The sequence below is a fragment of the Argiope bruennichi genome, chromosome 6 (genome assembly GCF_947563725.1).
Source record: "Argiope bruennichi chromosome 6, qqArgBrue1.1, whole genome shotgun sequence".
In the NCBI taxonomy this organism is placed as follows: Eukaryota; Metazoa; Arthropoda; class Arachnida; order Araneae; family Araneidae; genus Argiope; species Argiope bruennichi.
The window spans coordinates 90,773,561-90,788,508 of NC_079156.1; the positions used below are offsets into that span (position 1 = coordinate 90,773,561).

General features: G+C 28.9%; 1 protein-coding gene across 1 annotated transcript in view; it reads left to right on the top strand.

The window, feature by feature from the left end:
* Nucleotides 1-12,788, top strand: part of LOC129971622 (transcription elongation factor SPT4-like) — a 55,254-nt gene extending 42,466 nt beyond the window's left edge. The window contains exon 4 of the mRNA XM_056085565.1: nucleotides 12,579-12,788. Within this exon, the coding sequence (XP_055941540.1) occupies nucleotides 12,579-12,697 (119 nt within the window). The 3' untranslated portion in view covers nucleotides 12,698-12,788. The remainder of the gene's footprint in view (nucleotides 1-12,578) is intronic.
* Nucleotides 12,789-14,948: the final 2,160 nt, after the last annotated feature.

Here is a 14,948-nt window from a genome sequence, read left to right on the forward strand (position 1 = left end):
GTTGGGGGATCAGTGGGGACGGGCCCCAAAGGGTTAATATCTATTGTGCAACATGTAGTTGAGAGGCTCTACAGTCTTTTAGAAAGGGTTATGACAGGTTTTTTTTCGCCCTCATGTATAAATATATATTTCCGCTTTTGTCTCCTTCCGCACTTGGTTGTAGGGATTTTGTGTGTCCCGTGACCTTGACACCCTTCTTTTTTTACCGAGAAGGTTAGGTGAAATTATTCAAGGACTTCAGTTACAATTCAAGATCAATTTGCTATGCTGTTTGTGTCGCGTTTTTAACTCATTAGGTGATAAATTGAAAGCTTTTAATGCTTAAAAGCTTGTGAGATATCAAATGATAAAGTCCGTTCTGCGTCACCGTTGGAGTGAAATCCTACTGTCTTTTCCATGAAAGGTATATTAATAAGGGGTTTAACAAGAACCTCTGGATTTTAATCATTCCTCTTAAATTGCGAATTTTGTTATTTGCAAACTATTTCTTCATGAAACGTCCATTAGGATGTGTCGCCATTTATTTGCTGCCGTTATTAACGTCTACATAGATCTCGAATTTTCAAGGTCAATCATATGACTAATCACAGAATTTATCTTTGAATGTCTAGTTATTTTTACAATTTAAAAACTTTCAAATATAAACATGTGCCGAAGGTTACTTTCCACGTTGTACGACATTCAGTACTATTAAATAATGAATTCAATTTTATTACATGGGCATTAAATTTCGTCAAAAAGAACCAATTTTATGTATATTGTCTCTTTCTTTTATTATAATCGTTTCACCTCCTTATTTTTGGTTTCTGAAATAATCGATATTTTTTTAGAATTAAATCTAATATTGGACTGCTTGTTTAGGTGCTTGATAATTATAGAGCTGGTTGAAATGCAGTTGTAATGGATGTAACTAGCTTTAGAATTTAATAAATGTCAAAATTATTGACTTTCTATTTTGCTCTCGTTCACTAAGAGCGATGTAATTATGTGAGAAATTTTGCTTGTATTATGTTGTATTCATCATTTCTTCGAAATGAATGAAATATTTGAAAAGAAGACCAATTTTTCCGATGCCATAATTTATAGCTCTGTAATTATATTTTTAAAAAATCGGTTATACTGAATAGTCTCAAGTTTTTTCATGGTGATGTTCTTCATTGAAGAGAAGCAAATTTAAAAATGACTTTATTGAGCGAAGCTAATATCTGCTAATAATAAAGACGAATGGGCGTGTGTAGTGTGTGTTCTCTGTAGACCAAGTTGTTAGAACCAGAATTATCAAATTTGGCTCAGATATAATTTGGAGGGTAGAAATATGCACTTCAGCCCAAATATTTTATTAAAATTTTAATTAATTAAAAATTAAACGAAATGTTGGGTCTTTGTACTAATGTAAAATAAAAATAATTAATAATACCAGTTACGTTGCATAATATTCAACAATATATCTCATTGTTTATTAAATACTAGCAGTGCCTGCACAGCGTTGCTCATGGCATAACATCCAAAAAGAAAAATTAGCTTTTAACTTAAGTCTAGCCTCCCCCCCCCCTCCGATATGACATGGGCATATCAAGCAACGTCAAACAAATATAAAAATATATTTAGAAATCATCAAAACTAACTACAAAGCAATTTTTATAGTACACATTCAGAAATATTTAGACTATTAAAAAGGTAAAAATGTGATATCTTCATAGGCAAAACAATTCACTAAAAATATACAATAGAAAAGCTGTTTTAAAATTTAAAAATATACAAATAAGTCATTGTACCTACTGTTCCACACTTGTTTATCAACTCTGTATAATCTGATATGAAAATAAAATTCAGCTTGCTTCATAATATTTCTTCATATTGGTGAGTTTTGAATCGCTGTTTAAAATTAGACGCCAACAAAGAAATACATCGCATAGGCACACCAAAGTTCTTGCTATTTGCGCATTCGTAGTTGAGGTTTTCGCACAAGCGCGAATAAGTGCAAAGCACAGATACTGCTGTTTTACGCATGCGCGAATCATAGTAGGAAAATAAATTAAATCGCAATTATAAAACTCCTTTTTTTATTTTGATATGATCCCAATATGCTAAAACATTACCCAATAAATGCCCAACAAAATGGTACAAATATATCCAATATCAGTTATGTATTTCTCGAGTTTTTCTCTTTCAAACATACAGGCGCTTTCAGGAGACTTCGTTTTATACTATGTATAGATTTAATTGCATGGTTTTCATCCGTTTTTGACAATTGAGGAAGAAATCAATTATATTTACTCTGCTTGTAGACATGACACATTTCCGCAGAAAGGCGGACTTCGGTGTTTTTGGAATCTAATTTTATCATACTTGAGATAATTGAATTTTTCTTCTATGTAATGATTTTACAATATTTTTAATATTTTTATTTTATTTTTCAATTAATCATATTTTACTTCTCGGTAAATACGTTTGATATAATTCATTATTTTATGAAGTTAACCTTTTTCTACTCCAAATTTATGTCAAATCTGTATCTTTAATTTTCGAAAATTCTAGTGCCACGGAAAGTATACCATTAAATGGATTATCTGGATTATTACGTTTGTAATGGCGCTATGGTATTATAGGATTTTACTTGACTTCATAAAAAAGGTTTATGAACACTATAAATTAAATAGACGCGAGGCTATTAAATTAATAAGGCTCAAATGTTTATTGTGAAATGAGTTTTTTTTTTTTTTCATGCAATCATGAAATAAATGTAAGCTAATTTTTTTAAAAAATAGTGAAAAAAAAGTTAAGAGATTAGGTTGAAAGTAAACACAGCCAATATTTCTGATGTACCAACTTTTCGTCTAAGGTGGATCATTGCAAATAAAGGGAAAGCAATCATTGCATATATTTTACTAAATTCATCATTCATATGTAGAGAAGAGAAATCATATTTTAAATATATATTTTTAGAATTGGGATTTTTTTTTTTTTTTCATCAGTTAAAAAAATTAAACCATTTGCATAATATTAGAAAGAAAGTCAAAAAAAGATATCATTGGTAGAAAAAAAATGTCTAAATAATAATTAAAAATATAATAAATTTTAAAATGTTTAAATAAAAATCTCCTAATTGATTCGTAAAATGTGATGTCATCTTTTGTTCAGACCTGACTTAAGAAAATTTACCAAAAATATTTGTGATAACGCCTTGTTGTCTAACATTTGGATATATGCTTAAACCGAACTTGAAGGTTTATGGTGAAAAAAAGTCAGTATAAAAAATACGTATTGCATTTTTTTCTCTGAGAATAATAACGCATTATTGATTTCTTGGGGTTAAATAAAGAGTTAAAAAGTGCCTAAGAATTTTATTTAAAAAAAAATATAAAAATGTCAAATTTTCCAGACTTCCATTTGTACTAGTTAAAATCTCATTCTTTTTTTAGATGAGGGAGGTGCAAATCTTTATTTCTCATTATTCTTTCTGTGTCATTTATTAAACTAAATTTCTCTTTGGTGTTTTGTTTCTGTTTATGCAGTGGAAGGTTTGCGACTTCGCAGATTAGACAGCTGCTTAGGGTCGTTAAGCTGGAGGAAGTAGGCAGTGCAGATAGATCGATTAAAAAACTTTATTGCCATCAGTGATGAATAAAAAAAATAGAAATTATGTGGATTAGGAAATAATATGACTACAATATGTGTTTACATTGAATTAATGAAATCATTATTTAATAAGTTAAAGCATAATGAATTATTTTAATTATATCGGCTATTTAATTGACTATGCTATTTCTACTTGGCAAGTCCCAGAAAATGATAAGTTTTTATGTTATATTTTTTGAATATTAATAATTATTCATTTGTGGGAAAGGGAATCATTAAATACTTGTGTTACTTTTTCAAGAATTTTATTACTTTCGTCATTTTTTTCCCCAGATATGTAGATTAAAAGAATTACTAAATTTATGTTTTTGCAAAGATGATAAAATAAAAAAAATAATAAAATGAAAGTCTTTAGCATGTTGATTAAATTTAAAATGTTTAGAAATGAGTCGTAAAATTGATCTATTATTAAAATAAGAATTTCATAATTTATATTATGTACGGCTGCAAAATGTTTAAATCCTTCCGTTAGAGGACATCCTCTCTATAAGAAATGTAAAGTTAAATTGAATTTAAAGTAGAAATCTCATTATAAGTTAGGAAAAGGATTATTAAAACAGACATTATGCATACCATGTGACACATTGCTGATGTTGCTTCATAAACGATTTTCTGTCTTCCATAAATTTCTAGTACTGTAAGGATCGGTGAATCATACATATATATATATATATTTTTTTTTAATTTATATTTTTTTTCTTCGAAAATCGTTATTCGGTACACTTTTGTGTGCGTGTGCGTGCGTGCGTGCGTGCGTGCGTGCGTGATTGAAATTCCAAAATGTTTTTTTTAATTAAATGTTAAATATCTATAAGAATTTTCGATTTATAGAAATTCGTCTGTGTGATATTTATATAATTCATATCAAGCGCTTGATTCATTTCAGCATTTGTAGGAAGATATCTGTCGGAATTACCAACATTTATTGCTCTACAGTAGAAACTGGCGAATACTGAGAAATATAATAATAAGAAGAAAAAAATTAATTGAATAGATTTAAATCTCCACTCCCACATGGGGCTGAAAAGTGCAAAAATCAGATTTTTTTCATTTATTTTTAAAAATTTAATTGCTTATTAAGGTATTAGCTGCTAAACACTCAATTTCTTAAGAGTAATAAAATTTATTTTATCAAAATGGATTTACGGCTTGCACCTTTTTGAAAAGTGAACAAAAATTATATATCGAGATTTTACAGCAGATCTGTTGGTATAAATAACAAATGATTGTTTATATCTAAAATCTATCGACTATTAATAATAATTAAAATATCTATAAAATATTAATATATGATTTTTTTACTACATTTTTAGACTTGTGTCAAATTTTGTTTTGATCGGTTGTAAAAAAGGCTCCCAAAATTCATTCGGTTTTCTAGTATTTATGTATTAACTACTACAACGATTTATCGCCTAATATAGTCTATTCTGTAATTATTTTTCATCTATTAAAATTGCATAGATTAAAATCAAATTAATTAAGCATCGATTAAAATGGCATACGGTTAATAACATGCAAGTGCATCTATTAAAAAAATGCGAGAAAGCTTCAGATAGATCATTCACGCTGAATAATAGTTTGATCAAATCTGAATAATATTTTGCTGTGTTGTAATTCCTCGGCAAGATACTGTGTGAAAACCATGAACGATGATTAAAAAAAACTCAAAAAACTATGCATTGAAATAATGTCATGTATTTTTGATTTTGCAAGGAATGTGCTACAGGGAGTTATAATCTGACTTTCCAGGGAATGTACTGCTGGAAGTTATAAACTGACTTTGCAATATATATATATATATATATATATATATATATATATATATATATATATTAATTTAATTCTAATTTTATTATAAGCCGATAAAGAAAATTTTAAAAATTACTGGAGAACAGCCGATTTTTGCCACGTTTTACGATTTTTAGCCTCATGCAGGAATAGAAAATATTAACCAATTTTATTCATTTTTCCCCTCATTATATTTCGCAGTAATTCGCAATATTTTCGGCATAACAAAATGAAAAACTTTTTATTTGGATCATCCTCGTATATAAACTGTAACAAAACTACGTAATAGTTTAAAACCCGATCATAACAAAACTACGTTTAAAAATGGTAATAAAATGGGTTTTTTTATAGTAGTTTTGTTCTGGAAAGATTTTCTGTTTTAATTTTTTTTAGCACTTTTAAATTACTTCCGAGTTAAGTGCTTTATGTCGTTTTACTCTTACAAAATAGTTGTCATGACCTTGTATTTTTGTCCTTGCATTATTTTAAAAACATTTGACATTAAATGTAATGCTAATTGATATTCAAGGTTGTTAATTTGATTAAAATAAAATGTTTTTTTTTTCCTTGTGCTTTACTAATTATATGAAAATGCAAAATGAAAAATTAATGAAACGCAAAATATGTCCTACGATTATTTTATTTTGGATAGAACAAAATACCCATATTTTTCACTTGACCTAATTTATATACGTTCTAAATTGATTAAAAATAAAATTTATGTCATTGAATTGGTTTTATCAAAAAAGTTTTTCAACATAATAACCAGAATGTGGAAAAAATAACCATAACGTATAACTCTGAGTTACAGTGTTATTCATTACGGAATTGTACTTCTTTTTCAATTCCTACTATTAGTTCACACTCTCCCTATATATATATATAATATACAGTGACTCAAAAAATTGAGAGTACACCTTACTTTTACTTGACAAATCCGACTTTCAATGTAAATAACACATTACCGGGAAGTGCAAACATGTTTTTAATTTTACACATAACAGATGGTTAACAGATTAATTTAAAGTAAAAATAAAGAAAAATTAACGAAATTGAAAAGTTTCAGAAGCATTTTAAATAAACATACGTAGAATTTTGCCTCAAAAAATTCAGAATACACCAATGAAATTTTTGCAATATCACGCATAGAAACCAAGTGTCAATATTATGTTGCATGTCTTTTGGCTCTTATAATGGTCTCTAAACATCATGGTACCGATTCGACCCATTTTTGGTGATATCTGAAGATATTTTACCCATTCTTCTTGCACCACTTGTTTTAAATTGGTATTGTTTCTAATTTTGTGTTTTTTAACCACTTTTTCGAGTATGGCCTGCGAATATTCAATGGCAGTAATGTCGGGGTACTATAGTGGTGTGTGTAACTGCTGTTTAGAACGAAAAAGACACCATATTTTGACGTTATGTGCATTTTGTTTGGGGTCGTTGTCCTGCTGGAAAATGAAATTTCCATCTAAATCCAAATTTTTAACACTTTTCTTTAGATTGTTGCGACCATATGGTTCATTCAACTTGTTGCAGATGCTTTTCAAATCATAGACAGAAGTGTAAGTGCTGAAACTGTACGAAATGCCATTAGATAAGCTGGATATAAAAGTCGCATTGTTAGAGAGAAACCGTTCATCAGCTTACAAATTCAGAAAAAGCATTTGAAGTTTGCAAAAACTCATCAGTTGAAGACCAATAATATATATATATATATATATATATATATATATATTGTTCAAATTTGCAATCGTTAATAAAATACTTTTTATTCATCCACTCAAGTTCAAATACATTTTTTAAACTTGTAGTGGATGACACTTGATGTTAATACAGTTTTTTAAAAATATTAATTAATTAATTAAATTTGTCCAGTAATTACTATTTGATCGCCAAGTTTGTCGCTAAGCTCTGAGATTATTGACGCGACACCTGATCATAAATAATATATATAAATAATAAAAAATAACTAATCTCTCTCTCTCTCTCTCTCTCTCTCTCTCTCTCTCTCTCTCTCTATATATATATATATATATATATATATATATATATATATATATATATATATATATATATACATACAGGGTGTCCCAAAAAAATGTATACACACTTTAAATAATTGTAAATTTGGGGTTTATTATAATTCGAATAGTTTTCAACATGTAAAAGATTCTACAAATATCATTCTATTGTCTTGTTATCGCATGTTCTCAAACTGATGTCCATTCTGCTCCAGACACTGCTGACAACGCGAAGCGATGGAATAGCACACATGATGGAACAATTCCCTTGGGATATTCGTACATTCATGTTCAATGGTTGCCCTCAATTGAACAACTGTTGCAGGTTTATGGACGTCCTGAACAGTTCCATCAGCTTCAAACTTATCTCTAATTCGAGTGATGGTAACTCGTGTAGGTGGTTCTTTGTTAAACTCTCTTTTAAATTGTCCTTGCACTTCTACTGCATTTTCATACTTCCTGTAGCGTTTTAGAATAAATTTCCTTTCTTCAAATTTAAGTCTGTCTGCCATCACTCGGTTCAATGAGTTCAGTATGTAAAGAAAGAAGAAATAACTTAGTTATCAGCTGCTAAAATGTGTATACATTTTTTTGGGACACCCTGTATTTGTTAACCTAAGTAGGAATTAAAAAAAAAAAAAAATTATATTACTTGTTAGTTTGAGGACGGGGAAAAGTGATATTCGGATAAATAAGTTTTTTATGTGTTTTTATTGCAATGAAACATTTGAACTTATTCATTAAGATTTGTAAACACGCTTTGAAATTATGATTGGTAACTAAGTATTAGTCATTATAATTGAGTTTATATGAATTTCCTTATTACGCTTATTTTCACGGAAACGATGGATGGTTCTTAAGCTGCAAATTAAAATCTATTAAAAATTAACTTGTTAAAATTTTCTAACAACAGATTATCTTGATTTTTTTTTTATGCGGAAATATGCATTTCTTCAATTATAGCTGTCTTTAGAAAGTTTGTTGATGCTTCCATATCAGAAGTATTCAAAGCCTTCATGTGATCTCTACACATCTAAAAGCAGAACAACTTCTCTTTATGATAGGAACATTTTTTATATAACCATTACATATTTATATTCCAATCTTTCCGTATTCGGAAGGTTAGAACTTATTTTTTTTTCTTTCATTATGCGTCGAGATAGGTTTATTTAAGATATTTTGTTGCTAGTCTAGATTTAATTAAAGAATGTCAGTTTCTTGATTTGTCTGTTAAATCAAACCTTTAATCAAACGAACACTCGGTAATTTTCAAATATTCGTAAAATTTCTTTCTTTCTTTCTTGAGGCTTCCAGTTATTAATCTTAGTTAACCGTTGAGTAAGCAGAAAGTATGTTGTTATTGCAGAATTCTTTTTTCTCCTTTGTCAAAGGTTTCTGAAATATGTAGTATCTTCAATAAAAAGTATGTTATTATAAAAGAATTTTTTCCCCTTTGTCAATAGTTTCTTTCATATTTTATAATCTGCTTTTTATGGAAAAGGCATCTTCCGCAATGCTTTTTTAAAATCAATTTTATTAATGTAAATGGCGAAATGATGACTTTCGAAAACAGAATTTTAAATAGGAAACTCTGCTGAAATTTCAATATTTTTTTTAATTTTATTTTGCGAAATTTAAATATACATTTAGTGCCTTTTGCTTCATTTTTTACCCTATTTACATCTTTAGGATATATATTGTTTAAAAGTATTTGAAATGTCATTAATTGAATATTTTAATGAGGGCTTTTTACTAATCCGAGCTAGGATCGACTTAACATATTTGAAGTATTCGGCCACATTGCATCTTTTGCCCACCATTGGAAACCTACATTCTGTGATTACAAATTACGCATTTACTGACCAACGAAATGTTATCGATTATCTTTATTTAATTTGCAAGTGCTTTTTTCTCCCTCTCCTGCAGACGAGCTTGATATGATGTAATAAAAAGAAAATCTCAATTTGGATTATTTTATGTTGAAAGAAATAACTGTAAACTTATGCATTTCTTTCAGTATACTTTACCCGTACTTTGTCATTTTCTGTTTAATGCCAAGGCGCGAATGTCAAATTTCTACAACTGGAACCAGCTAAGTTATTACAGCTCATACCAAGTAAGGAAACGCGTGTTAAATTATATTTTTGCATCTGAAGAAATCTTAGCGTCTGAAACATGAATTTACTGTTCTTGCTGAATTTCGGCTTTCGAGGAATTGATGACTTTCAAGGTTTTTCTTCTGGCTGTTAACGAAGCTGTTTTTAAGAACAAACAGAAGGTGGCATTAGCTGTTATTCTTACCACGAATATCTGACATGCTTGGCGTATATTTAGAGCTACACTTTGAGGAGGGAGATGCTTAAAAAGAAAATGGCAAGAGTTGCTGATGACATTGACATTGGACTCTTTTTAGAGAGGAGGTCGAGGTTCAAATTCCTTAAATGGTGGTCGTCTATTTTGAGCTGTAAATGTGGGTTTTCTGCAGCAAATATCCCGAGTTACGTTCAGCAAGGGGGTCGGTAAGGATGGATTTTGTCTCGGATAGCATCTATTTCTAGCTTTTTCTAGTGTACTTTTTCTTTCTGTTGAGGGTAGGACTCTTGAGATGTGGGATGAAATGGTGCTACTGGAACTAGTTCTAGTTCACGGTGTAACACTGAACGATTTACTTAATTTTGTTTTTTAACGCAACTTTTGAAGGCCGATTACTCTTGTTTGCCCTAATCAGAATATATTGCCATTTAACATTGCCAGGTTGCCTTAGTTTTTGCGTTAATGCTAAGTATCTGGAGGCAGCGCGCTGAATTTGAATGATGGGGGGGGGGGACTGAAGTATTCTTTGATTTTGGTCATTTTAAGAATAAGCTTGTATTTCATTTTTCATTGCATGCAAAAATTGTCCTTTTTCTCCATTTTCCTAAACTTGCATGAAATTTATTTGTAGCTGAATAGAGATCTATTTGACTAAAATATTTCATTGAAGCAATTTATGATAATAGTATTTATGTGCTTACGATGAAGACTGTGTTTTTATAAATATGATTTATATTTCCTGTTCCAGAATTCTGTTAAACAATCAAAAATTTTAAAATCGTTTTGAAACATACTGTGGAAAAGTCGACATTGTTTTAAAATTGCATCCTTGGAGAAATCGTATTTTCTTAAACATTTTTATAAAATAATTTTTAATAATATTTATGGCTGTACTTTTTATTTGATATTAAAATATTTATTAAATTAAATATTCGCTAAATGAATTGTATATTTAGTATTTGCAATATAACTGTTCTAATACCTAAGGCTGTGGTGGTAAGCATAATATGTTTTGGGTATTTCCTATTTTCTTTCTTGTGTTGAATATCTATAAACCCTTTACTAACAAAGAAAACTTGGAATTATACATGTTTTTCAATTTTCTTCAAGCAGCATTTACTATAGGAAACATAGAATAAAAAATTATGTTTACTAAAATTACATGTTAGGATTTTCATGTTACGAAAGGCATTTTCTTTCTGAATCTTCATAAATTTCATCCAAAATATTTCATAATGGCACTTTTATTTCGAAGTTCTTTGTTTTAAAAGTACTGGCTGTATAGGTTAAAAATATCCAAAAAAAAAAAAAATTCGTTTGCTTTAAAAAAAATAGTTATTTTATATAGGACAGCTCTCCTTGATTTCTTTTTTTTTTTAATAAAATTTATTGTGGGCAATATTGGGAGCTCTACTGGTGACCAAAGTATTAATTATTATATTGCCTAATATTTAGTGGAATTTATAGTATTATTAAATCTTCAGATGTACGCAAGATGCAAACATTTTCTGGTAAACAATAATTTAATAAAACCCCGAAGCAATTTAGTTTTAAATGTCTTGAAAGCTTGGGGGGGGGGGGTTCTAGGCAATGGTATCCATATGCTTACTTGCAGTCTGTCTGTGATTACAGTGAAAAGCGGTCCCAAACATTTGTCGGCACAAACTTTGAAGGAAATTTTAGATTTAAAAGAAATTATAACAATCCCCTATCGATGCCACAGCCTTTTCATTACTAATTATGTGTGATTCTATCATTACAAACCATAGGATATCATTAATCCGAATATTAAGACAATCAGCCTTCTTCAGGTTACATTTTATTTTCATTTTGTGCGAAATAAATTATTGGAGAATACGATTAAAATATGTTTTAACAAATTCATTAAAAATATAAACTTAATTTGTAGGTTAAAACATTGGTATCATTGAAAAGATTATTTTTGTACTTTAAAGTGATATAAAAATCAATTTTGTGCTGTTATATTTTCGAAAATTATCGCGGGAAAATGCCACTATTTCGCACAGTTTTTAATTAAAAATTTTTCGATGCCTCTGAAAAGTGTAGAATGAGGGTCAGATGACCACTAATGAAACATCTAGAGATCATGATATTTCATATGAAATTAAAATACTTGAAATCAGTTCTGTCATTAGATTTGGTGAACTTTGTCGCCAATTTTTAGGTTTTGATTTCATCTATAATCGCCATATTACAGGTAATAGCGTGCGAATACTGCTAGTAGTCTGTGTTTGTTTGTGTGTGTATGTGTGCGCGCGCGTGTATAAAGCGCTTTTAATGATGTATACTTGTACACCATCGTAATAGCATTAATTCAGTAAAGTCAATAATTTCGATAAACCTCATCTTATCATATCAAATAAAAGTGCTATTTTAAATTATATTTATACAATAAACATTGGCTATTTTGGCTATTTTAATCGATTCACTGTGCACGCAAAGCAGCGAAATCGGTAGTGTTCTTAAGGCTGGGGGTATTATCAAAATTTTATTTTGCGATATCTCTGGAAAATGGGGAATGGAGAAAACAAGCAATCATTGATAAAACTTGGGGAAGGACGGGGATATGAAATAAAAACTGACAAAATAGGCACAGTGATTGGGGCTTTGAAACTGGTTGTCTGTTTTCTTAATTATAATTATTTTTCATATGATATGCTTAAACGAAAAACATTACCAATGCTTCTTTGTTTTTTAGTTTTCTTCTTTATTTCTGAGTTATATATTTTTATGCTTATTCGCTTTTTTTCTATCGTGTCCAAAGAGTTATAATTTCTTTTATATTTTTAGGTCGTTACACTAAAGGAATATATGCTATATCTGTCAGTGGTCGTTTACGCAAAGGAATCATCCGAGAACTGAAAAGTAGAGGAGTCATTTACAGGTCCCGAGATACCAGCACAGTGTAAATTTTTCCACTGAAATCATGTATGCGTGAATTATTTTTACTTGTATATATGCTACTTTTTTTTCAACATTAAAGAAAAAATTCGCTAATAACATTGTCTCTCTTTGTTGTTTCTTTTGCAAATTTTGTTTCACAGTATTTTTAGAAAAAGGATTCGCAATTGTTCTTCCTAAACCTGCTTGCAAATTGGAAAATCGAATAAAAATAGTTAAAGCAGACAAAATTAAAACCTTCGTTCATCTAAACAATAATGGTTTAATAAATATTTGGAATAATTTGTCTATTTGTAAATGTATTTTGTGCTCAATTCTGCATTTTAAATTTAATTTTCAGTTTGAGGTATCTTATATGTTAAAAGAATATTAACTTTAAAATAAAATCATGTATTGTTAATAAAAGCACTTTTAAATACACTTTTATAAATATAGAAAAAAAAATTCTTAAATTTTATTTTCTTGATACGAAGTATAGAGACAGTATTGTAATCGTCAAAAATTCCGACTCGAGATTTTGAGTTATTCCCACTTTTGAGATTACCCTGATTACGCAAAACACATTTTTGGCATTATGTCTGTTTGAGTATACAATAAATAAAAAATGTTAAGCTGTACAGATAAAACTTGGAATATAAGTTTCCGCCAAGTTTATTGACTTTTTTTCAAATTATGAACGAAATCCATTCACAGGAAATCTGTTTGTATGGTTAATCGAGTACAAGTGAACTTGATAACTACCTAAACGTAGAAAAGCTAGGTAGATAAAATTTGTTAATCAAGGTTAGCATCTAAATTATCGGTTCTTATCAGATTCTGAGCCAAATCTATCAAACAGTTAACCGTCTGTCGGTCTGTACTTTAATCATATATTTAGATTTAGGTATGGGAGTTCAAATATTTTTAATGTATTAATTCGTTATACTCTGAAAATTTTATTCAAGGTCAATGTTTGATTTTTACATATTTGTTAGGAATAAAAATAATGTTTAAAGTAAAACGAACATTGGGAAGAGCCTTAAAAATGCATTGTTATAAATAGATGATGATAAGAAATTATATATAATTATAACAGCCCCATATAATATTCGACCAAATAAGAATGAAAGTGAAGAAACTGTCTATCAATATCAGTATACCGAGTTCCTGATACTTTTGGTACCTATCAGTTTTGTGTGCCTACCCAATTTTACGTATTTGATACAAAGTATCAAGCTAATGCATTATCATCCAAACCAATGCAAGATGTACAATATTTTTTTTTTTTTTTTTTGTAATTTCTTAATGCAACCATTGCATAACTAAAATTGTTCTCTTCCGACAATTATATTTTCTTTGAGCAGCAATAAAATTATAAAGATTGCAATCTATTCCAATTAATAGATGGGGGGGGGGGGGGTATGCTTGCTTATAATGTATGAAGAATCGCTTAAAAGCAGTTTTCAGTCTTTAATAACTAGCTGACTTTGGTGACCAGCTTGTTCACGAGGATTAATGCTCGCTAAAATTTTCAATTGAATATTTTATGTAATTTGGTCTCTTAATAGCTTCTTCAGAAAAATATTTTTAAGGTTCAACTTTTGATAATTACATCACCAAATATTATCGAAGTTGTATCGTTTCGCTTATTGTACTATGCTTCTCTCTAAATTTCCTTAGTAAAATATGAACCCCGTAGCTCTCATAAAATTTGAACCTTACATCAAAATAAAAGTGATTAAACTTCAATCAATACATTTTTTTTTTCTAAACTGAGCACGTTTTTGTTAAAAAATATGAATTTAGAAAACAGAATCGTTTAATATTAAAGTCTTATGTGTATTACGGATTTTTTTTTAATAATTTATGCAATATCTCAAAGAATTATTCAATAAAAGTGTCTTATTAATTATAGCACATATTATTTAAAATCTAAGAATTCATACTTCATCAAAATATTTATCGACTCACATAAAATATAAATGTTTAGATTAATCTTTTTATTAAATATATAATACTAATTGTTTAGAAATTGGGTGTTACTCGACTCGATTAGATTGAGACTATATATGAATCGTTTATTTTGAAAGTGGGGCAAGTCTATTTTTGAAAAAAAAAATGCAGATAATGGTAGTTATAGATAAAACTTGTTAAGATCTTTTTATGCGTAAACAATTTAAAGTTTAAAAAAAAATCAGATTCTAGTATTTTGGAGGTGGAAGTTTTAGCTCTTAACAGTATTGAAAAGCTGTTTATTTTGAAAGTGGTGCAAGTCCATCT